Consider the following 24309-nt stretch of genomic DNA (forward strand, 5'->3'; position numbering starts at 1 on the left):
GGGTCTGCCCAGGCTTCTCAACCTTCCACTCCTGGGCCCAGAGTATTTAATACCCCAATTGGCTGACTCCTGTTCCCCTTAGGTGAACTCGCTGAGTGACTGGTTAAGCACGGTCCCTGCACCTGGTTGTGGCCGCTGCAACTGCCACCCTTTGCCAGGCTGGAAGGCCAGATAACACCTCTACCACCCATTTCCCCAGTCTCTGTGTGGTTTAGATTACACTCACCCCAGGATCAGCATTACCACCATCCCTTGTGTTAGGTGGAAGAAAACATCCTGTTTTTTTAGGTGACCTTGCACCCTTTGAAGCATTGTAATGCTGTGGAGAAAACCTCAGAAACATCACTGACCATTTGCTGCACATCTTAGCCGACCACCCCATTAATGCACACAACCTGCTCACCTGAGTGCGCTTTCCTATGATCATTTGCCTCCCTTAGTCCATGAGGCTGCTTTGGGTTATTAAACAGTAGCAGTCCACGTACTTGTGAGCCCCTTTGCCCCGGCTGCAGTACTGTCTGTCTTGGGTTTCCTTCCAGTCCATGGGCTCCCTTGGGGCTGCCCTGCCTGTGCCGGTCTCCTTTCCAGCAAAGGTATAGGCACCTGAGCAGCAAGGAGCACACAGCTATGAAACAGTTAAATTGTTCTTGCCTTCCTCTGTCCCTCCCCTCCACATTAATTGTCCCTTGCTCCCTCCCCCTCCCAGGAGACACAGGGCTTGCTCCAAGTGAAATGAGAGGAGGGACCAAACCCATGCTGATGTTTATAACTCCTCATTCCTAGGTGATGAGTCATCCACCACACTGACTGCTCCACCGCCCCCCCCCCCCATGCACACTGAATTCCTTGCTTTGCAAACACTGATTGCTTCACCTCGCTTGCAAATTCACCGTCCCTGGTTGCACCTTCCAGGATGCCTGGGGGTGAAAGAACCTGGGGTCAGGGCCGGTGCAAGGAAGTTTTGTGCCCTAGGCAAAACTTCCACCTTGCACGCTCCCCCCCCCGTCATCCAGCTAACCCGCCCCCCTGCTGCAGTTAACCCAGCCCCCCACCCGGGGAGCCTGCCCGGGAAGCCCCCTCCCGCAGCAGCTACCCCCCCTCCGCGGCAGCTAACCCCGCCCGGGGAGACCCCCCCGCGGAAGCTAACCCTGCCCAAGGAGACGCCCCCCCTCTGCGGCAGCTAACCCCGCCCTCGGCTCTGCCTCCTCCGGCGCCGCTCTAGTTCTCCTCCCCTTGCAGGCTTACGGTGCCAATTGGAGGAGACTTAGGCCTTGGCTACACTTACCCGCTAGTTCGGCGGCTGGCAATCGAACTTCTGGGTTCGACTTATCGCGTCTAGTCTGGACGCGATAAGTCGAACCCGGAAGTGCTCGCCGTCGACTGCGGTACTCCAGCTCGGCGAGAGGAGTACCGCGGAGTCGACGGGGGAGCCTGCCTGCCGAGTGTGGACCAAGGTAAGTTCGAACTAAGGTACTTCGAACTTCAGCTACGTTATTCACGTAGCTGAAGTTGCGTACCTTAGTTCGAATTAGGGGGGTAGTGTATACCTGGCCTTAGAGCGGGGGCTGAGTGTTCGGTGGAGGTGATCTGGGGAGGAGAGTGGTTCCCCTGTGCGCTCCCCCCCCCGTTACTGCGGGCGGCCCTCCCCGCCGCAGGTCACCTCCACTCCACCGCCTCACCTGAGCGGGCTTTTAGGCCCCCCAACCACTAGGCGCCCGCTTAGTTTACCTAAATGGTTGCACCGGCCCTGGGGCAGGGGACACTAGTTCCCCTTCTTTTCACTGTCCCCTTCTGTGTAATTTGCCTGTGCCTGCCCTTCCTTGTCTCTGGGGCCAGGGGAGTGGAGTAATACCCCCCCATTTTCCTGAACTTACCCTTCTCTGTGCCCCTGGAACCATGCTGTTGCCAGTGCTGTTTGCTGCTTTTCTGGAGCCATGCTTTCTTGGAGCCATGCTGCTGCCACGTGGTCCTGCAGCAAGGCTTAAAGCCCCAGCCTGTTCCTGTTCTGCTGGCTTCCTTTTGTTAGTCTCTAAGGTACCACAAGTACTCCTGTTCTTTTTGCTGGCTTCCTTACTGCTTTCACATAGAGACTTGCCTCCCGCAGGTTTTGTACCTTTATGCACATACCAGGGAGGAGGGGGGAGTGAATCATTGCTGCAAAGTTGACCACTGAGCACCTTTTGCAGCAGTTTCTGACCTTCTTTCTCTCCCTCCCCCAATCACAATGCAGAGCTGTACTTCTTTGGGTAAGCCCACACAAATTCTGCCCCACCTTTAGTTGTGGTGCAGTCATTTTAGTATTTGTAGCCCTGCAGGGTCAACACAGATCTGAGAGATGGATTATATACCTTTTTGTGCAGCAACACAGTTGTTTACCAAGTTCCAATTACAGGACCAATCAATTATAGCTGTGCAAGCAAGGAATAAGAGAAGGGTGGCAAGTCATTGTGTTTTCAAAGGAAGAAATGCTACTTGACTCTCAGATGCCAGATTGAATTGGCAACGCTGCCAGTTAGAAGATGTTAGTACCTGTAAACCAAGAACACCTGAGATGGAAATCTTTCAGACACAAAGCTGGAAGGCCACAGTGCTACAGTCATAGTCACTTTTCAGAACTGAACTTTAAACCATGAGATTTTAGAAACTTGTTTTTTTAAAAATCTACAGTCAATTTGCTCTTCCCTTTACATGTTATTGCTAAGGAATAGAATACAGATATCTTACATTTTCTTTCTGTATAATGGGCTTAGACTTTTCAGAAGAGAATAATTATGAACATTTCAGTGTCTGCATGTTATTAATAGCTTGAGTCAATATTGTAGACTCAGTCGAGAACAAGATCTTCAGCAAACCAATCAGCACATACACAGTTGTGATATATGACTTTTATATTTTAGTTAAATGAATGTACTGATCAAAATATCAACCAATGTTACTTCACAAAAAACTAAGTGTATTTACAGCCTGAATAAGTTATATAATGTCTGAACAAGAGTGTCTCAGATGTGCAACAGATTTACATGCACACATTTAACAGCAGTTAAACGTAAGGAAACAAAAACATATAAGAATGACATATATATATAATATAAGTCATTCTTGTATGTTTTATGGTATATATATATATAAAAATCAAATAAGACATCTTTTTAAGAACGTAAAGTGAGAACTTGCATTTCACATTAATATTTTAAATTTTATAGTCCAAATTTATATTAAATAAAAATATGCATGCGTGAGAGTTCAAAAGATTTTGAATATGTGATGTGACTTTTTCCTACAAAATGGTAAGGTAAATCAGATCAACCATCCTTTAATAGTATAAATATATTAATAAAAGCAACCTTCTAGTAAAAAGCAGCCAAAGTCCTTAACAAAAAGAAGAAAGAAAAAAAGAGAAAATCTACCTAGACCATTCATGGCATTCAGGGCCTAAGAACAGACCTCTGCAATATGATCCAGTACCTTCAGAAACAGTAGCCTAGCAACATTAGGAAATGTACTTCATAGCAGCTCATTGTTTTAAGATACAGTAATCATATTCAAATTACAGTGTACAGTAAATTGTAGTCCATTTACAATTTGTTTCATATACACAGGCTCTCAGCTTTTGACCAATTTTGCAATGTTCTGTGGCCAGCTTCATTTTGCCCAGCTTTCACTCAACCAAACAACACAAAAAAGAGAAAAAATGTTCACGTTTTATAAGAAAAAATATTCTATAGTGAAGGAAACATTGCACTTTTGCCAATCTAAAATAATTTTCTAAAAAGGAAGTACTGTTCAGTGTAGTAGGCTTTGGTATGCAATGGAAGTCACTTCTTCAGTAGTGAGTTGCAGTTGCTCAGTGAAATGCTAACCAATTTTTGTGCAACACAGAACAAAGGATTCTGTCCTGGATATTCTATGCTTCCTTTGTCCTTACAGTATTGCTACACATTTGAAGTTCTGCCCATCTCTTTTTAGAAGAAGTCCTAAATGTAACAAGAGTGAGTACAGCTTGACCAAACTTTTCTAAGGCTGAGAAGACACTGAACCACCTCACTCCAGCAGGGCAGCACTCCCAGCTTGAAAGAGACAGGGGACACAAGACTCCTGTCAGAGACTTGTGCCGGAAACACTGGAGTCTGGAAGAAAAGAATTGATGACCCGGTAACTCTGAGCTCTGCGAATCATGTCGCGAATCTCTATATTCAGCTCCATTAGTTTGGTACAGATTTCAGTCAGGCTCTGGTTGGAGCCCACTAGTGCATAAGTGCCAGTCTGGCCCAGTGTTTGATGCCGGAAGTAAATATTCAGTAGTGTCTGGACCTCATCATCAGAATTGCTTCCAAAGATGTCATTTGGCCACAAACTCCTGCAGTGCAACCAATGGAAAGCATATTTATGTTATTACTTGTTTGGTGGGATGATATTTGACATAGATATATACATCAATTGTATTTTCTACATATCTATAATCATACTAGAACTAAATAATTTCACAACACTTGTTAATCAGAGCCAGAATATTAGACACTGAATTCACATACCATATGAAATGTAAGCCCCATCATATAAAACTGGAAAATGAAAACTCATACAAAGAAATGGAAAAGACAATGGGCTGGATCCTTAGCTGGTATAAACTAATGATTTACACCTGCTGAGGATCTGGTTCTAAAAGTGAATTAATTTTCAAAAACAATTTCACTGCAGTACTTTTGATCTATACTATAATTAAAGAAATTAGGATAATGAGATTTGTTTGATCTAGTATTAATATCCTTAAAGTTACTCAAGATATCACTTAAATGTTCTTGCTGGAGAAACAATCCACTTAGGAAACTGATAAAAACATGCATTTTTAATAATGTGACTGTTTAGTATAAATCATGTGGGAAAACTTGCCTGCATTCTCTTATCTGTAGTAAAGCTTTACCAAGTTCATTGCTTTTTAAACACTCCAGCATGGATTGAATGGCTGCTTCTGTAGAACTGAATGTGGGCTCAGATAAGGCAGCTTCCATATTTAGAGGATCAGCTGCAATAGCAGCAGTAGCATCTTTAAGATTTTTCTTTAATTCACTCAGTTCTCTTGACATATTTAGGAGCTGTTCAAAGAAAAGAATTGATAAACATATTTATATTTTCCTTTTGTATCAAGAAGCAGCAATACATTTCAGATCAGCTCTATCATATTAGAATTATTTGTTGCTCGTGGAACAAACATCATTTTAATACAAAAACAATGCTTCTCCATCTCAATGGCAAAAATTCTCAAAAATATTCTCATACAGTATATGCATCTACTGTACACAAACTGAAAAGATCTAATTTTTATTTTTTATTCAATCATCTGCTTTGCATTTGGCTTTTAACATATAAGAACACATCTAGCTTTCAAAATATATCATATCTAACAGGATCAACCCCCTGAAATGTTCAATAAGGAGATAGTAGTTATGTAACCCTTTTACTGGATAGAAAATTTAATGTGGCAAAAGATAGACAATTCACAATGCCTTAATTTGGTTCTAAGGATGTAACAGAACATGACAATATGTGATAAACATGTTCTATCGACTGTGACAGCAACTGACAGTGGCTATTCCTTTTAAATAATAGTTAATGTATCCAGCAAAACATGCTACTTTCATGATTAAAACTATTCCTCCTATTGTTTTTTCCACTCTGTAGGTTGCATTAATTGTAACAAATGATCCCATTGATTCACTCATTAACCTCAGGTATTGTGCTAAAATATGTTTACAAAATCAATCTTCTACTAAAAAAATTACTAAGATCTTAAAAAATAAAGTCTACCATTCATGGTACTAGAGTCCTAATAACTGTCCTCTGCAATATGATCCATTACCGTAAAAGAGACTAGCCTAGCAATATTACAAAACATACTTTGCAGCAGCTTCTCAAGATAAAGATATGGTAATATTCAGATTGAGTGTAGTGTCCACACCACAATCACACTTGAATTAAACCAATAACTATATAAATTAAACAATCCCCAATTACTACAAAATCTGCGAGCTACTTGCTGTATACACTTTGCAATTTGAAACTTCTTGTTCTAAGAATACAATCATATTAAAAGCACTAGTTCTTTCCCACTACTTTCATATATAACACATTTTTACAAGGAAAAAAAAACATATGCTGTAATTTATTTTATCATCTTCTCTTAAGTGATGACCACAGAATATACAGTAGTTACATGAAAAATGCCGTTTCTTAATATATTATGTGTTTTGGAATATTTATGAGAATATATTTGCCTCCAAAACCTGCTGATGTGAAGCATTTTAAAAAAGTAATCTGTGTAGAAATATCTGAAGAGAAATGGCCAGCTATCAAGCTCAAAACAGACCATTTCTGTGTCATGGTTTTAGAACTACTGTATCTCAAAGATGTAGTGAGAAATTTTAGGAAACATTTTCTAAAACAAGCGACATAATGTTTATGAATTAAATTAAAATTAAATTACTATGATGATATTATGGTTCTTCGTACATTCTAATTTTAATATTTTTTCTTTTAAGTGAATTTAGTACTCTTGGCTAGAGTCAGATCGACAGCAGCAGAGACTGGAGACCTTTGTGAATCCACAGAAGAGGTACGGCATGAACACTTACAATGCAAGCTTAAGGTCAAGTCTATACTACAGACTTCTGCCACCATAGCTATGTCAGTCAGGGGTGTGAAGAGGTGTGATCCCTGACTGAGACAGCTGCACTGGGAAAGCTGCAGTGTAGACTCAGTTACACCAGAAAAAATGTGCTTTTGCTGGTATAATTATATCTACACTAGAAGCTTTTTATTTCATTCAGGGGTCTGGAATAAGCAAAGTGCAGTATTGCCAGTATAAACTGCATCCACTAGGAGCACTTTGCTGGTATAGTTATAGTGGCAAAGTGCTCCTAGTGTAGATCTGGCCACAAAGTCCAACTAACGTCAACCATGGCTAGAATAAGAATCATTTCCAGACAATGGAAGCAAGGTCAATTTCCCTGAACATTTTCTTTGATCCTATAAAGACTTATGCACTTACTTAATTTTACATAGAATGAGTAATCCCAACATGTTAAATTAAGCATTTGAATAAATCTCTGCAGGACTGGGCCTAATTTAGTATTCTCACTCATTACCATGCAAATTACTGAAATTACCATAGAAGACTGACTGCATAAAAGAACTCAAACTTTGAATCACTGTACTGTCTCTTACATACAGCGCAGAATTCCCAAACACATTTTAATTCAGACAAAGGAGTGTTATAGAACCATTTAGTTTGGAGACCCATAGTTCTGGTTAATAATTAATTTTTGGTGAAAACATGTAGAAATAAAAATACAAAGATACAGTGATTATTTTAGTAGAAGGCTTGGTTGTGCTTATGACATACCTCTGGCATGGAACTAACTTCATGCACCTGTCCAATGAGTTTACAGTACGACTGAAAAAGCAACAGCAGCTGGAAGTGGAGTTTATATAATCTCTGACACAGTTCCAATTGCTAAGGAAAGATGTATAGGAGGAGAAAACATTAATAAAGAGCAGCAGATTTTGGGTCATTTTTGTGCAGCCAATAAAACATATTTGGGGATATATCTATTACTGTTTCTCTGGTAAGAAAAAGCTGGTTGGCATGATTTTACTAAACTATGATCACATATCAGAGTGAAAACACTCACAATATTGTTTTGTCTGTAGCTGGTCACAGTTCAGAATAATAATTCCTAGTTCTTATATAGCACTTTTCATCAGTAGATGTCAAAGGGCTTTACAAAGGAGGTCAGTATCATTATCCCCATTTTACAGATGGGGAAACTGAGGCACAAAGAGGGGCAGTAACTTGCATATATATAATGCTTTTAAAATTAAAAAGTGGCCAGAGAGATGTCTTCTGAGAGAAAGGAAATCCAAAATGGGGTCCTGTCCCATGACCGGGACTCCTAGGTGCTATGATAATACAAGTCATAAACGACAATAAGAATAACAAGGCGGTGCTCCCTTCTGCTTCTATGAGTGGAAAGGAACAAAAAGCAGTGAATCCAATCATGTGGACATAGAATGTGTGGGGGAGGTAGGAAGTGCTGGTTCTGCCACATAAACCCCCTTTTCCTCAACCTTGATGAAATCACTCCATGGGGACTCTGGGAAGGGGAATCAAGTTCCATAGATAAGGGGAGTTCTGGTCTCTGTGGTATCATTCCTGCCATCTTAAGTTAATATTGCCCTAGGAGTATTAACTTAAAATTATTCTCTTAACACGATGTGCAACTCCATCCCCAAGGGGGGACTGAGGATACCAAGGTATCATGGAATGGCTATAGTAGTTATGAGGTTCAGAGGAGCAGATGGACCTGGAGTTGTGGCTTTCCCAAGAGTGTGGGTTTTGGGGTTCTGAACCCTCCGCTAACTCTACAGGTAGACCAAGGGCCAAATTCTGTGTCCCTGACTGAACTATGAGGTGGAAATGCTTTGAATCCAAATTCAAGGAGCTTCCTGTCTCTCATGGAGGAAGGATTAACTTGTGTAGGGAATGATTTGTCTTACAGACTTTTTAAAAGAAAAAAAAAAACCTTTAAAGCTTCAAAAGGGACCAAAAGGACTTGTGCCTAATCTCAGTGGCTGCTTTTGTTGCTTTAGAAGCAGGGCTGCCCAGAGGGAGAGGCAAGTGGGGCAATTTGCCATAGGGGGCCCCCATGAGAATATAGTATTCTATGGGATTGCAACTTTTTTTTATGGAAGGGGCCTCCGAAATTGCTTTGCCCCAGGCCCCCTGAATCCTCTGGGCAGCCCTGTTTAGAAGCTTGTTAACAAAAAATACCTCACAAAAGGCTTTATGAGGTCCATTTCACCAACTCTACCCCAAACCAGTATTGTGTCAACTCTTTATTAGAACAAGGAGGGCTGGACACAGCTCATTCTGAGTGTCACATGATGGAATCACTTGACAGCAATGCAAAGTGCTTCTTCCCCATCTCCCACGTGAGAGATTAAGTATGATACTTATGTAATTTGTAACCAGCAATTAGTTAGAAACAAGGTTCTGATTTAATCACAGAGTGTTGCCAACCCTTGCAATATCTCCACAAGTCACAAGAGTTTGGCCAGGGTTGGAGTTGGAGCCAGTCTCGCAACGATTTGAGAAGCTCCTGCCCTCCGGTGAATTTCAGCACTACCTGGAGGGAAAACCCCTCTGACTGGCTGCCTTCCCCACATGCTCACTTCCTGGGGAAGAGCAGCCAGCTAGGGCTGCTACAGGAAGCAGGCAGAGCTTTCCCCCCTGTGCCCTCAGGAACCAGTCTCACAAGAGTGGGGAGGAAGGAACAGAAAAATCCCATTAGTTTAGGTCGGCTCCACTCCTCCTTCCCTCCTGGGAACAACTTGCTCTCTCCTTGCAACACCTGGCCTGGCAAAGGGGAGAAGAAGAAACCTACTGCAGCTGCCTCCACCCCCACACCAGTAGCTGCAGAAGGAGCAGAGCTGAGGCTTGGGGGTGGGGTGCAGATAGGGTGGCCAGATGTCCCGATTTTATAGTGACAGTCCCGATTTTTGGGTCTTTTTTTTTTTATATAGGATCCTATTACCCCCCATCCCGATTTTTCACATTTGCTGTCTGCTCACCCTAGGTGCAGAACTGATGTGAAGGTGGGGCAGATGTGGGGGCAGAACTGAAGGGATAACTTGAGTGGTCAAAATTGGGGATGAGCAGAATTAATGTGACAGGCAGCTCTGGTAAGGGGACAGAACTGATTTGGGGATTGGGAGGGCAGAATTAATTCCTGGGCAGGGGAATGAGCAGGTATGGGGTGATTCTTGCTGCAGGGGCAAAATCATTTTACCCAATCATTTTGGGAGAGTGGGCCACAGTAATTGTCACACATGCACTGGGGGCAGGTGGGGAGAATTCAAAAATCAAACACAGACCAAAAAACACAATATAACTTTTTTTAAAATCTCATGATTTTGGGGGGTTAACTTGTGATTTTTGAACCTTTAGGATAGCCAATACTACAGTTTTAACATTCAGTTTTTCCCTTCTGACTACTAGATTAAGCTAACATAATCGTGCAAAACTAAACTAATATGAATTAAATGCAAGTTTGATATATTCAGCAGTTAAATATCATATCATGCAGCTTACTTTTTTTATTTGTGGATACTTATTGAAATGACAACATGGTGAAATTGTTCAAATTAGCATATGATGAAAACATTTTAAAACCTAATTTAAAATTAGTATTTCCAATGTTTCATAGAGATATATTGAAACATTACAAGTTTTAAAATAACCACTTCAGATCTCCATTCTAGCTTATTAAAGCTACTTAGAGTCTGGACTGTTAAACAAGACTGACTCACATTCAAAATTAATGTAAAGAGCTGTTCTAAATGGTATGTGACAATGCCAGAATTTGTAATAGTAGCTTAGATTTCTGCTTCAAGAGAAAAGTGACTCAAAACACAACTTAGTTACTTACAACATGTTGAATCAAAATTGCTAAGGAAAAATTGAAAAGAAAAAGGGAAAACATGCCAAGAGATAAAAAGAAAAAAAAACAAATACTAAAACCAGGCTGTATTAGTCCATCTCTAGATGGACAAAGAATATGAAAGAACTTCAACTTACTGCAAGAGATTCCATTTGCTACACAGCAAGCATGGCACAGGAAAAAGGAAAGGAAAGAAAGTATAGTGTCAGTGTAATGCATGCAATAGGAAGCACAGCCCTTCTTTAATAGCTTAACTGTCAACAATATTAGCATTGCTTGCCTCAGTTTGCTAAGTGGTTGAAAATGTACCACCCACACATCATGCACAGCATTCTCATTAAAACCAAGCTTTACTCCTAATGGTAAATTATAAACTAACTGAAATCAGTTAGATTTTGAGATTTATTAGCCCCAATTTCTCCCAGAGTGTATTTCCAAAAACCAGGAAATTATACCATCAAAGTTTCCACTGCTTAATGATTTTTAAATGAATAAATTTGGCTAAGTTTGGTCTTTTTATTATGGACAAAGAATTCATAGCACAGAAGTTCTCAAAAGTTTATGCAGTGGTTTCAAATCGTTAACAGAACTGAAGCAAAAATGTTGTGTTGTATGGCCGTATAAGGTCAAATACTATTTCTATTAAAAACCCTGTGGCTTCCAGGTTTATAACTGGGCATTTTAGAACTGAAAAGTTTGGTGTATAACTTTTAAGTTGTGAATTATTTTAAAGTCTGAACTTTAAAGAAAGTCCCCTCCCTGAAAAAGGAGAGATGCTTGATCTTCCTTTTCCCAGGAGCTAATGTTCACTCTAATATATCGGTCTATGCATTTCTAATACAGTTTTCACCATTTTGTTGATGTGCCATATCTGGTCTATAAAACCATCATATCATCAGTTTAACTCTCGCATAAACCTATATTGACATCTGCCCAGCTGCAATGTGATGTCAGTGCACATGCAATGATGTTAATGAACATTTGTAATTGTTATAAAATATTTTATATTATTATTTAAAAACAAAGAAGGCAAATACAAAAAAGTTAACAAATGCTAAGGGACTATCTTGGCATTGCCAAAGCAAAGGAATTCAGCCCTGTCCTCATCCCATTGTGCTTTGATATTAAAGTATGTATGAATTTAAGCTTGCCCGGTTTCCTACATTACCTCTATACAATGGGATGAGTTAATGACTGAATGGCAGACTAAGCTCTAAATGTGCTGGCTTTTGTGGTGGTTAACATTAAGCCTTTGACATTATTGGTCAAATTCCATGCAGTTTATGTAATTAAGCCTTGTACAACTAAATATAAGATCAATCAGGAAGAGATAAGACAGATTACTGTGCCAGTAAATTCAGAACTACACTGATTTGCATTTGTCAAAGCATTTCACTTATATATTTCCAAATTTTGACACCATCTTCAGGTTTTATGTGAACTTTTAAAAATCCCTAATTCAGTAAATAAGTGTGTCCTAATCTACCATGGAATTTACTTTTTAAAAGTGGGGGAAAGCAGCCAAAAAAAGAGTGAATTCCATGGTCTGTTGTTCAAGAAAAGCTGCCTTCTCTCCACTGCTTCCAAAAAGAAAGTATGTGTGTGTGGGGGGGGAAGGCACAGAGTAAGTCAAGAGGAAAAAAACCCTCCCTGCTCACTGAAGGAAAACATACCACTCTTTAAATAAATATTCTAAAGATTCTCTAGGTTAATGATGCCCAGCCCCAACTTGGCGCTATAATTTGATAATGATTTTAATTCCTCATCCTGGCTCCCTCAGCATGAAAAGTAATATTCCTTGGAAGTTGAGAGGGTAATCAGTATTTGATTGAGAACTCATTTGCCTTCCCCTGCCATTTAACTGTTCAGGCAGAATGACTTTAACATTCAAAGGTCTCTCAGGTTCCAGTCTAAATCTTCTTGGTGTGTGTGTGAGAGAGGATAGAGATTAGTTGACAAGCCTGCATGGTAAAAACCCTGTAGGGATTAATGTTACCTATATTTTTCAAATAGGTCTAAGAAAGAAAAAAATAAGAAAGTTACTGTGCTCCAGCAAAATTTTTATTTATCTTTTTTTCCAGGAGAAGAGTAGTTTTTCAGTTTTAACAAGATCAGAACTGGGGCCATTAAAATAGGGTAGAAAGATGGCAAAGAAGTAGTCTGATGCCGGTAAGCCTTCTTGTGATTTTAAGGAAGTACTTATAGGTCCTAAAAAGAGATGGGAGTCACCCCATTACTCTGAAGGTGCTAATCTGACTCCAGACTAGACAGACGCTTTAAAGGTAATACAATTCTTAGCCATTCATTGACACAGGAGAGTCCCACAGGAGCTGGGGCATTCAGCAGCAAGTGGATGATGTTTGGGTGTTCTAGTCCTCATCATTGGTTCTACTGTTTTCAAATGTTGTGCTGCAAGCCTTGGAAAGTATGAGAGAGATAGAACATGTGCTAATATATCCCAAAGTAACTGTTGGATTTGAAGGCAGTAGAAACTGTGCTCAGCCTGTAGCTGTATTTTGGATAGCTATGTATTTCCAGGAGCTGGGTGCAGGAGCCAATTCAACTCCATGTTTAAAGGCTGCATTTTCCCATTTGTAGTCAGACAGTATAGAGGACTTACATCATTAACAGAGTTCCTAGTTTAGCTTCAGGAGTTGCTGTGAGTACTCAACTTTACTGCAACTGAGACTTGATTCCAGATCTTCCTAATCCAACTTTATCAGGGAGCCTTCTGTGGCTAATCCAGTAGGAGTTAAATCAAATTGGCATCAAGTAGGAATCACACCTTGTAAAATGACTGGTTTTACCCACATAGTTGTTATTGGGGCATTCGATGCACTGGATGAGGTGCATCACATGTTGTGATAAGCATGTGTAGGACTTGTGAATCTTGAAAGGTGTGTTGTGTGGAGTATTGATCATCGTAGCAGTGGAGATATGTCTGCAGGGTTTGCAACTGTTGTTCTGGCAGGGGCTGGTGCTACTTTGAGTTGGTGTGTCCTAGTCTGTGGGGAACTTGCTTTTGATGATGAGCTTGGCAGCGTTGAGAGGCTGTTCGAAGGTCAGAAGAGGGAGTTCATGTGCCAAGCAGCATTCTAGGACCTGTGTATTATCTTTAAATGGCATTAAAGAGTTTAAGTACTGCTCATAGGCACCGACTCCGTGGGTGCTCCAGGGCTGGAGCACCTATGAGGAAAAATTGGTGGGTGCAGCAGCTCCCCGCCCCAGCTCACCTCTGCCTCCTCCCCTGAGCGCACCGCATCCCTGCTTCTCCTCCCAGCACTTGCCGCCGTGAAAAGCTGTTTCGCAGCATAACAAGCTGTGGGAGGGAGGAGGGAGGAGTGGGAATGCGGCACGCTTAGGGGAGGAGGCGGGGCCGGGGCAAGGATTTGGGGAAGGGGTCCAATAGGGGCAGGGAGGGGACGGAGTTGGGGGGGGGGGACGTTGGGGAAGGGGTTAGAATAGGGCAGGGGTAGAGTCGGGGTGGGGGGAGGGGTCGAGCAACCACCGGCGCCAGGAGAAGTTGGCACCTATGCTACTGTTTCCTTTGTAAGATGGAGGGCCTTTCTTTTACCAACAATTATTTTATTCTTTGGCATATCCCCATCCTCTTCACTCTGTGCTTGTGTGGAACTATCATTTCATGCTCAGGGTGAAGCGCAGAAGAAAGGCATGGAAAAAATTACTCACCATTGTAGGAGTTATTTTTCCCTTCCCAATGACACTTTCTCAGCACATGCTTCCCTGAAGTCTTCCTCCCATTCTACTTTTGATGAGTAAATAGAATGGAAAGTGTTGGAGAAGAAAGGCCTTTTGGTGAGAAGGACTGTTTCATATGGACAAGTGAATGGGAGGGGAGAAGAGAAACTTATGAATCTGTCAATCAAAAGTCCTACCATCTTGTGAACTCCCAGGAATAATACATTTTGTGTTGAGGGAACATTGCTGGGAAGAGAATAGGGATTCCTGCAGCAGCGAGAAACACTTCTTTTCATTCTGACCAACAAATAGTTTGTATACTAACCCTTTTTTCACAAAACACACACATTAACTCTGAAATAGAGAACACCTTATTAAAGATAAACACAACACAACTGTAATATGACATTCATATTTTTAGATGTGTTTAGGCCATTTATTATCTTATGCAGATTCTATGTACCCGATTCATATTTTAATCCCCTTTGTGGATCATTCAGTGTTCTCTCTATTCCTTCTGCTTTATTTCCTTTTAAAATAATGAACAAGATGTTGTAAAATGGGACTGAGAATTACAATTATGAAAGCAGGGATGGGTGAGGACAAGGAAGCTTCAAAAACAGCAGTGCATCAGCAACTTTTTAAGCTACTGTTTGGTTTCTGTTCTAGTACAGTGGGAAGATAACGATTAAACAGATTCCAATCGTTAAACCTCCACACAAATTTTATCTCATATTTGAATTGTATTTATAAAAGCAGTAAGGAATCTTTCCCCATATCCATCCAACAAATGGATAGAAACTGGCCATCAGGAAGTTTAGACTTGAAATTAGACGAAGGTTTCTAACCATCAGAGGAGTGAAGTTCTGGAACAGCCTTCCAAGGGGAGCACTGGAGGGCAAAAGACAGATCTGGCTTCAAGACTAAGCTTGATAAGTTTATGGAGGGAATGGTATAATGGGATAGCCTAATTTTGGCAATTAATTGGTGTTTGACTATTAGTGGTAAATATGCCCAATGGCCTGTGATGGGATGTGAGATGGGATGGGATCTGAGTTACTACAGAGAATTCTTTCCTGGGTGTCTGGCTGGTGAGTCTTGCCCACATGCTCAGGGTTTAGCTGATGGCCATATTTGGGGTAGGGAAGGAATTTTCCTCCAGGGTAGATTGGCAGAGGCCCTGGGGGTTTTTCGCCTTCCTCTGCAGCGTGGGGCACGGGTCACTTGCTGGAAGATTCTCTGCACCTTGAAGTCTTTAAACCATGATTTGAGGACTTCAATGGCTCAAACATAGGTTTGATACAAGAGTGGGTGGGTGAGATTCTGTGGCCTGCGTTGTGCAGGAGTTCAGACTAGATGATCATAATGGACCCTTCTGACCTTAAAGTCTATGATTCTATGATCTTTTACTTAGTTTTGCACACAGCCCATTCACAACATGCCCATGTGTCACTACATCAGGGCTTGTAAAATGCAACCCAAGCATTGTCAGGTATGTGAGCAGCTTTCCCAATGTGTGCATGTACTTGTGCTGGCACTGGTCCATGGGCTTTAATGCTAAAAATGTCAAGGCAGCCAAAATGCACTAGGGGGAGAGTGGGGTGAGAGGGGAAGCAATAGCTGTAGAATTTGCTCTCCCTTCCCATATGTTCACAAAAGCATGTGCATAAAAAGCAAGGGAGAGCAGGAACAGAAAGTGAAGTACAAAGAAGAAGGAAAAAATGAAGCAAGAAACATAAGAACGGCCATACTGGGTCAGACAAAAGATCCACTGAGCCCAGTATCCTGTCTTCCGACAGTGGCCAATGCCAGGTGCCCCAGAGGGAATGAACAGAACAGGTAATTATTAAGTGATCCATCACCTGTCGCGCATTCCCAGCTTCTGGCAAACAGAGGAAGAGGAACAAAGGATGATCAGAAAAAAAAAAGGGAAGAAAGAAAATGAACCAGAAAAAAAGGGAGAGAATGGGAGAGGAGAGATAATGAACAAGTAGAGAAAACATGTTAGAGGAAAATATGGCTAAAATTTCAGGTGTGTAGTTCTGAAAAGGTTATTGTCCTTTTTTACATACACAAAGACAAGGAAAGAGGGAATGTCATGTTTCTTCTTTTTTCTGCCTCCAGATGTCATTTCTTAAGTGTGTTCGTTACTGCTCCTTCTTTTCTATCTGTCTGTCTCTATCTTTTGAGGATTGGAACAGGACATCATGCTTCTCTAGGTGCCTGTCAGAATATCTGGTCTGTGAGTCAAAACCCTTCAAATCATAGAATAGTAAGACTGGAAAGGACCTCAAGAGGTCTTGTAGTCCAGTCCCCTGCACTTAAGCCAGCACTAAATATTATCTAGGCCATCCCTGACAGGTGTTTGTCTAACCAGCTCTTAAAAATCTTCAATGATGGAGATTCTACAACATCCCTAGGCAATTTATTACAATGCTTAACTACCCTGACAGTTAGGAATTTTTTCCTAATGTCCAACCTAAACCTTCTTGCTGCAATTTAAGCCCATTGCTTCTTGTTCTATTCTCAGAGGTTAAGGAGAACAATTTTTCTCCATCGTCCTTGTAATAACCTTTTATGTACTGTTATCATGTCCCCTCTCAGTCTTCTCTTCTCCAGACTAAACAAACCCAATTTTTTCAATCTTCCCTCATAGGTCACATTTTCTGGACCTTTAATCATTTTTGTTGCTCTTCTCTAGACTTTCTCCAGTCTGGCCACATCTTTCCTGAAATGTGGTGTAACCCACACACCTTCTGGGTGTGGTGTTCTGTCCCATCTAGTGGCACCGAGATGACTAAGAGAATTAAGTGAGTCTGCTCTACAGCCTTAGCCAAAAGCCATTTGGCTTTTAGCTCATGCACTTAGCTCCAGAGGTCCCAGGTTCGATCCCGCCTGCTGACGACCAGGGTCTGTCAGTGTTACAAGTTGGGGCTCATCCAGGATTTCAACTGGGAAGACACTGAAGCTCGGGACGTGCTTCCTCAGCTAGTGGAAGTATGTAACCCATACTCCTTCTGGGTGTGGTGTTCTGTCCCAGCTAGTGGCACCAAGACCACTAAGGGAGAGAGTTAAATGAGTCTCCTCTATAGCCTTAGTTAACAGGCAGTTGGCTTTTAGCTCATGCAGTAGAGGCTCATACACTAAGCCCCAGAGGTCCCTGGTTCGATTTCCCCCCCCCCCGCCGACAACCATGGTCTATCGGTGTTACAGTGGCACCCAGAACTGGACACAATATTCCAGTTGAGGCCTAAACAGCACGGAGTAGAATGGAAGAGTTACTTCTTGTGTCTGGCTTACAACACTCCTGCTAATACAAATCAAAACCATGTTTGCTTTTTTTACAACTGTGTTACACTGTTGACTCATATTTAGCTTGTGATCCACTATGATCCCCAGATCCCTTTCTCCAGTACTCCTTCCTAGGCAGTCATTTCCCATTTTGTATGTGTGCAACTGATTATTCCTTCCTAAGTGGCATACTTTGTATTTGTCCTTATTGAGTTTTATCCTATTTACTTCAGACCAGTTCTCCAGATCATTTTGAATTGTAATCCTAGCCTCCAAAGCACTTGCAACCCCTCTCAGCTTCAACCACAGACTTTATAAGTGTACTCTCAATGCCATTATCTAAATCATTGATGAAGATATTGAAGAAGAACCGGACCCAGAACTGATCCCTGTGGGACCCCACTCAATATGCCCTTCCAGCTTGACTGAGAACCCCTTATAACTACGAACTATATTTGCCCATTTCCAGTCCTCTGGAATCTCTCCCGTTGTCCATGACTTTTCGAAGATAATCGCTAATGGCTCAGATATCTCCTCAATCAGCTCCTTGAGTATTCTAGGATGTATTTCATCAGGCCCTGGTGACTTGAAGACATCTAAATTGTCTAGCACTTGCTCTGCCATGAACATATACAATATTTGCCATTAGAAAAGAAAGAATAACATTTTCCAACACTTCCCACACAATGGTGTTTGAGATACCAATTGTTCTGTATAGTTAAAATAACAAAGAACCAGGAAGACTGTTGACTGCTTTATGGCAATCACTTCATAGCATATACAGGAATCTTTTGTTTCAATTGCAATGCGTGAAACATTGTTTCGCATAAGTGTTTTTCCACAGCATTAATACTTCACAGACCACTGAAAAGTCCTTTGATGGTAAATATTTTGTTACTACTAACATCAGCTGGATTTCAGCCAATAACGTAACAGTGAAAGACTTAATATTTCAGGTATTAAAGCTCAAATGCAAAAAGTCTACATACAATGGGCCAGATTGTGGTTGCAAAACCACTGGCAACACTGAAGGTGCTCTGGAAATAAAGTGCACCAGAAGGAACTCCCAGAGACATTATGCTGTAGGAATGTCACTGCTGTTACAGGGCAACATCCATTTGCCCTGGTCAGGGGCCAGCTCTGCTTGCTGGTGCAGAGTGGGAGGACAGAGCCATATCCCCACCCATTCTCCATCCAGTTTGGGCAGGCCTGTGCCAACAGCAACAACAGACTCATGAGTGCAAGAACTGGTATTGCGTCCAAGCTCTGCTAAGGGACACAAGAGGGAAAGGCACCAGCTTCTTTTGGCATCAAGAAACAAGGCATAAATGTCACTTGACAGGAAAGTAAAATAGCTCCTTATTACCTTTTCTTCAGAGTCCCCTGGCTGACAAGTAATAACTCCATCTTGTGAACTCCCAGCAAACGTTGCTTTGCAGTTTGCAAGCCACTGTTTTCAGAGAAAAAAAGTGAGGTATTAGCTCTGGCTAGATTTAAAGAAGGGTAACAAAGTATTTTAGTCTCACAATATGATGTCTTGAAAACATATTAACTCAAGTTTTTCAATTAAGCTCTTCATTCATACAGCCCAACACATTTTGCATTAGTGGGTTGAGTTAAAAAGCTAGAATTCTGATTTCTAATAGTGTTTATATTGTATAAACAAAACAAATTAATACATGAATTACTAATTAATAGAGAGGAGGAGCTTGACAGACTAGAGAATGCACACACATTTGAAATTAAGCTCTATAAAGAGCCATTCTTTTAATTCTTGTTGTATCAATTACCATATCTTCCAAAAAAAGAGAGAGAAGACATTTATGGATCCAAATTCTAGATACAATATTGACCTACAAAATGTTATACTACTATTAATTTAAACAGATTTGAGATCAAAACGTTTTAATATTTGAATACACAGGGCAATAAAGCATAGAAATCTCACTTACTGAGAGAGTTGCTTCTTTCCTGTTGTTGTATGTGTCCAAATACTCCTGTAGTTCTAGAACACTGAATTTTAGCTTTTCAAGAAGTCCACAAGAGAGAAGCTGGAAACATTAAAATAAAAAATAGGCCAGTAAATTTTACTATTAAAGAAGAAACATATTTGTAAAGTAGAAGCTATGGTATGCACTGCAAAAAGGCACTTTAAAGTTTACCCGTTGCCAGTCTCAATCCCATGCTAAAACTCTACTAACACTGCTGGATGTACAGGTTCCTGCTCCAACTGGAATTAAAATTGAAAACACAATCCATCTTGCTAATGGTTCTGGCAGCCAGTAAGGGTTTCTGGAATAACTAGCATTTTCTTTTGACTTTCAGAGCTTGATTCCATCTGCAGTGCATGTTCAGGGGCTACTGGAGCTGAGACAGCCACCTTAGCTCTTACTACTAAAATCTCAGGAAACACATTTGTACTCTGGGCTTCAGCTCAAAATGCTACAGAGCTGACCTTCCCAAACAAATACACAAAGTGCTGTACAAATATTAACCAGTTAATCTTCACAAGTCTCCTGTGAGGTAAGTAACAGTATACACATTTTTACAGATACAGAAACAGATGCACAGAAATTAATAACTTTTCAGAGGCCACAGCAGTGAGTCAGAGCAGACCCAGATTACAGTTCAGACATTTCTAGCTTGCAGCTTTATATAAAATGTGCAAGATCACACTGCCACCACAGAACATCTACCTATGGCTAACTGATAAAAGATGGACAAAGTCACAAGAAATTAGAAAGGTTGTCTCATTTCGTAGAGCCAGACTGTATCATACAACCCATATTACACTGAACTCAAATGAAGCTGCTGAGCATATTGTGTTGTCTGATGTCTCAACATGGCTAGAGCCAGCTCTGCCCCCTCCTCTTGTCTTTCAGATATAGAGCTAGAAGAGGAAGAGATGACTCAAATGTCATGAAGTGTTCCATGCCAACCTGGCAATGCACACAATGTTGGCTGCTTGTCAACTTCAATCACTGAGGCATGTAGGGCAGCTGAGGGAGTGCACAGGCACTGTTGGCTTTCCCAAGAGCCCCATACTGAACAGCAAAGCAGCAAAAAGAAGGCCATTCTGAAAGCCTGCCCCACTAAAATCGGTTGGCCTCTTCAAAAGCCACCTGCTGGTGGCTTCTTCACTCTTTTTTCTCCAACAGAAATACATGATACTCCAACTACTTTGCCCTGTCCAGAGCAGCACCACGAGAGAAGCCTTGCTTCACAGCATGACAATGTACTGATGGAATCAATGTGTATAAGATGGTGCTTTCCAAATAACAATCTCCCTATTCTTCCCAACATACTTATAGAACCTGGCTAGTTTCCACTTGAGCGTATGTCTACGTTGCACAGTTAACCTGGATCTTACATGCATGCTAGCCTTAGTCTTTCTACCATCCATACAAAAAAATAATAATAATTCTCTGACTTGAGTTTGGAGGCTAGCTTACCAGGCTGGGGGTTAGAAAACGGCCTCCACTTCAATTTGGGCTGGAACCCACCCACTTTGCAGTAAGGATGGAGGCTAAATCACTCAGGTGCTGACAGTAATTCAGTGACCTTTCTACAATTTTCCCCAAAGGACAGACAAGTTCTCCCTCAATTGACTGAGAAAGAAACCTAGAGCTTCTCAGCACAAAGAATCATGGGTTGTGTCCCAGATGCACACAAGCAAGTGCAGAAACAGAAATGCTTGCACACAGGCTAGGGTAACCTATGTGATCAGACCTATGCACCAATCTACTTGATTAACTGTCCAGTGTATACATACCCTTAGTTAAAATAGGAGAGAGCACTGGACTGGTACTCAGGAGATCTGGGTTCTATTTCTGGCTCTACCACTGGCCTTCTGGGTGACTCTGGGCAACTCCCTCAGTTTTCCTATCTGTAAAATGGGGATAATGAAACCAGCCTCCTTTGTAAAGTGCTTTGAGATCTACAGATGAAAAGTGCTATATAAGAGCTAAGTATTATTGGCCAAGATTGCAAGGCCTTAGTCAACTTGATGGCATTTCTCTGTTTGGATGCAATACAATAATTTTTGAATACTGCATCTGATCAAATCCAAAATTTTGGGGAATGTTTTAGGTATCAATGGGCAAAACCGTCATGATTTCAGTGAAAATCAGAAAACTGAAAAAGGGAAATGGAGAACACACGGAGCCCATGGCATCTGGTTAGCTGAGCTAACAGCTTTAAACACCTCTGAAATTGTCTCTAGATCTGAGAACTGATTGAGGCAGTCATTAGCACCTTCCATTATAACAATACCCCTCATTTTAGTTCTGCCCATCCTCCCAATACAGTTTCAAGCAGCTGACACCCCGAGTCTATGTGTACACTAGAAATGCAGCAGCTGCACCACTGTAGCACTGTAGTATAGACCCTTATGATAGCGCTGGAAGGGGTTCTTCCATTGCTGTAGTAAAACAGCCTGTCTGAGAGGCAGTAGCTAGATAGACAAAAGAATTCTTCCATTGACCTAGTGCTGTCTACACTGGGCTTAGCTTAACTACGTCTCTCAAGGGTGTGACTTTTTCACATCCTGAGCCAATGTTGCTGCATTGACCTAACTTTCTAGTGTAGAGCAGCCCTGAGAACAAAGAAAAAAGGAAGAAGGGGAATAATGGGCACACACAGAGCTCCTGGCATGGGAAACAATGGGGGGAGAGCATGGAAGGGGCACATGCAGCGCCCTGGCATAAAGGAAATGGGGGCACATAGAATCATAGAATTGGAAGGGACCTCGAGAGGTCATCTAGTCCAGTTCCCTGCACTCAAGCCAGAACTAAGTATTATCTAGACCATCCCCGACATGTCCAACCTGCTCTTAACAATCTCCAATGATGGAGATTCCACAACGTCCCTAGGCAATTTATTCCAGTGCTTCACCACTCTGACAGTTAGGAAGTTTTTCCTAATGTCCAACCTAAACCTCCCTTGCTGCAATTTAAACCCATTGCTTCTTATCCTATCCTCAAAGGTTAAGAACAAAAATTTTTTTCCCTCCTCCTTGTAACAACATTTTACGTACTTGAAAACTGTTATCAAGTCCCCTCTCAGTCTTCTCTTCTCCAGACTAAACAAACCCAATTTTTTCAATCTTCCCTCATAGGTCAGGTTTTCTAGACCTTTAATCATTTTTGTTATTCTTCTCTGGACTTTCTCCAATTTGTCCTCATCTTTCCTGAAATGTGGCGCCCAGAACTGGACACAATACTCCAGTTGAGGCCTAATCAGTGCGGAGTAGAGCGGAAGAATTACTTCTCGTGTCTTGCTTACAATACTCCTACTAATACATCCCAGAATGATGTTTGCTTTTTTTGTTGACTCATATTTAGCTTGTGATCCACTATGACCCCCAGATCCCTTTCTGCAGTACTCCTTCGTAGGCAGTCATTTCCCATTTTGTATGTGTGCAACTGATTGTTCCTTCCTAAGTGGAGTACTTTGCATTTGTCCTTATTGAATTTCATCCTGTTTACTTCAGACCATTTCTCCAGTTTGTCCAGATCATTTTGAATTGTAATCCTAACCTCCAAAGCACTTGCAACACCTCCCAGCTTGGTATCGTCCACAAACTTTATAAGTGTACTCGCAGTGCCATTATCTAAATAATTGATGAAGATATTGAACAGAACCGGACCCAGAACTGATCCCTGCAGGACCCCACTCATTATGCCCTTCCAGCATGACTGTGAACCACTGAGAACTACTCTCTGGGAATGATTTTCCAACCAGTAAGGCACCCACCTTATAGTAGCTCCATCTAGGTTGTATTTCCCTAGTTTGTTTATGAGAAGATTGTGCGAGACAGTATCAAAAGCCTTACTAAAGTCAAGATATACCACATCTGCCGCTTCCCCCCTATCCACAAGGCTTGTTACCCTGTCAAAGAAAGCTATCAGGTTGGTTTGACAAGATTTGTTCTTGACACATCTATGCTAACTGTTATTTATCACCTTATTATCTTCTAGATATTTGCAAATGGATTGCTTAATTATTAATCACATACAACTACAGGCAGGGTGGGGAACCTCTGTGTGGGGAGAATGGGGAGCACATGAAAAGCCTCTGGCATGAGGGGAGAAATGGGAATCCTAGTATGGGCAGAAGAAGGAAAAGGGGTGTATGGGGGACAGTGGTGTACCCTGAGATGGGGAAGAGGGGGCAATGGGAAAGCATGCAGAGGCCCTGGGACAGGGCGTGTGCAAGAAGTCCCTGAAAAAGAAGAGACGGGAGAATGGCACATGGGAGCTTGAGGGTGGAGTGGGGAAATGGAGGAATACAAGTAGCCCTCTGGTGTGTGCAATTCTTTTGGCCTACAAAAGCAACTAAGTGTTGCTTAGTTATTGCTTAGTTATGAACTCTTAGTTATGACCCACTAGTTATTATCATCATTATTATCATTACTAGTCCAAAACATAATGCAAACTGTGAATATGTGGATTTGGGTTTCATCAAAGTGTGAACTAGCAAGATTCTGCTCTACAATCTCTTCAAACTACAAACTCGCATCCTTATTATAAGCGCAATTTTGACTGAAGAAAACAAAATCACTTCCAACAAAAGAAGCTGGATATTTCCAGTATTCTCCAATAAGGCTGTACAAATAGTTTGTGTAGAAATCTAAGCCTGACAACCCAAGAACATTCTGAGTGAGGTTCAGATGTTTGCATTGCCAATCATTGTGTCACCACATTGCAACATCAACACCACCAGCTCACTAGGAATGTAGGTTTCGGATAAACTTTGCTGAACTGTCTGGTAAACAGATGAATCTGAACTTCTTCCAAGTTTGGTCACCCTCATCCTCCTGTCA

At 41.5% G+C, this 24309-nt stretch overlaps 2 protein-coding genes across 16 annotated transcripts in view; one reads left to right on the top strand and one right to left on the bottom strand.

The window, feature by feature from the left end:
- The window catches only part of N4BP2L2 (NEDD4 binding protein 2 like 2), a 667270-nt gene that overhangs the window by 253177 nt on the left and 389784 nt on the right, over positions 1 to 24309 (top strand). The window lies entirely within an intron of this gene.
- Positions 3298 to 24309, bottom strand: part of FRY (FRY microtubule binding protein) — a 402818-nt gene continuing 381806 nt past the window's right edge. For 7 of the 11 annotated variants that reach the window (XM_065594453.1, XM_065594448.1, XM_042842815.2 and 4 more), the window contains 6 exons: positions 19439 to 19537; positions 18853 to 18936; positions 10634 to 10651; positions 7400 to 7510; positions 4891 to 5093; positions 3298 to 4357 (listed from right to left, as the gene is read on the bottom strand). In XM_065594453.1, the coding sequence (XP_065450525.1) occupies positions 4099 to 4357; positions 4891 to 5093; positions 7400 to 7510; positions 10634 to 10651; positions 18853 to 18936; positions 19439 to 19537 (774 nt within the window). In that variant the 3' untranslated portion in view covers positions 3298 to 4098. Of the gene's footprint in view, positions 4358 to 4890; positions 5094 to 7399; positions 7511 to 10633; positions 10652 to 14422; positions 14550 to 18852; positions 18937 to 19438; positions 19538 to 24309 lie in introns of those variants that run through there. The other 4 variants (XM_042842817.2, XM_005286621.4, XM_065594426.1 and 1 more) reach the window with 3 other exon arrangements.

This window comes from Chrysemys picta, chromosome 1 (genome assembly GCF_011386835.1).
Source record: "Chrysemys picta bellii isolate R12L10 chromosome 1, ASM1138683v2, whole genome shotgun sequence".
Classification (NCBI taxonomy): domain Eukaryota; kingdom Metazoa; phylum Chordata; order Testudines; family Emydidae; genus Chrysemys; species Chrysemys picta.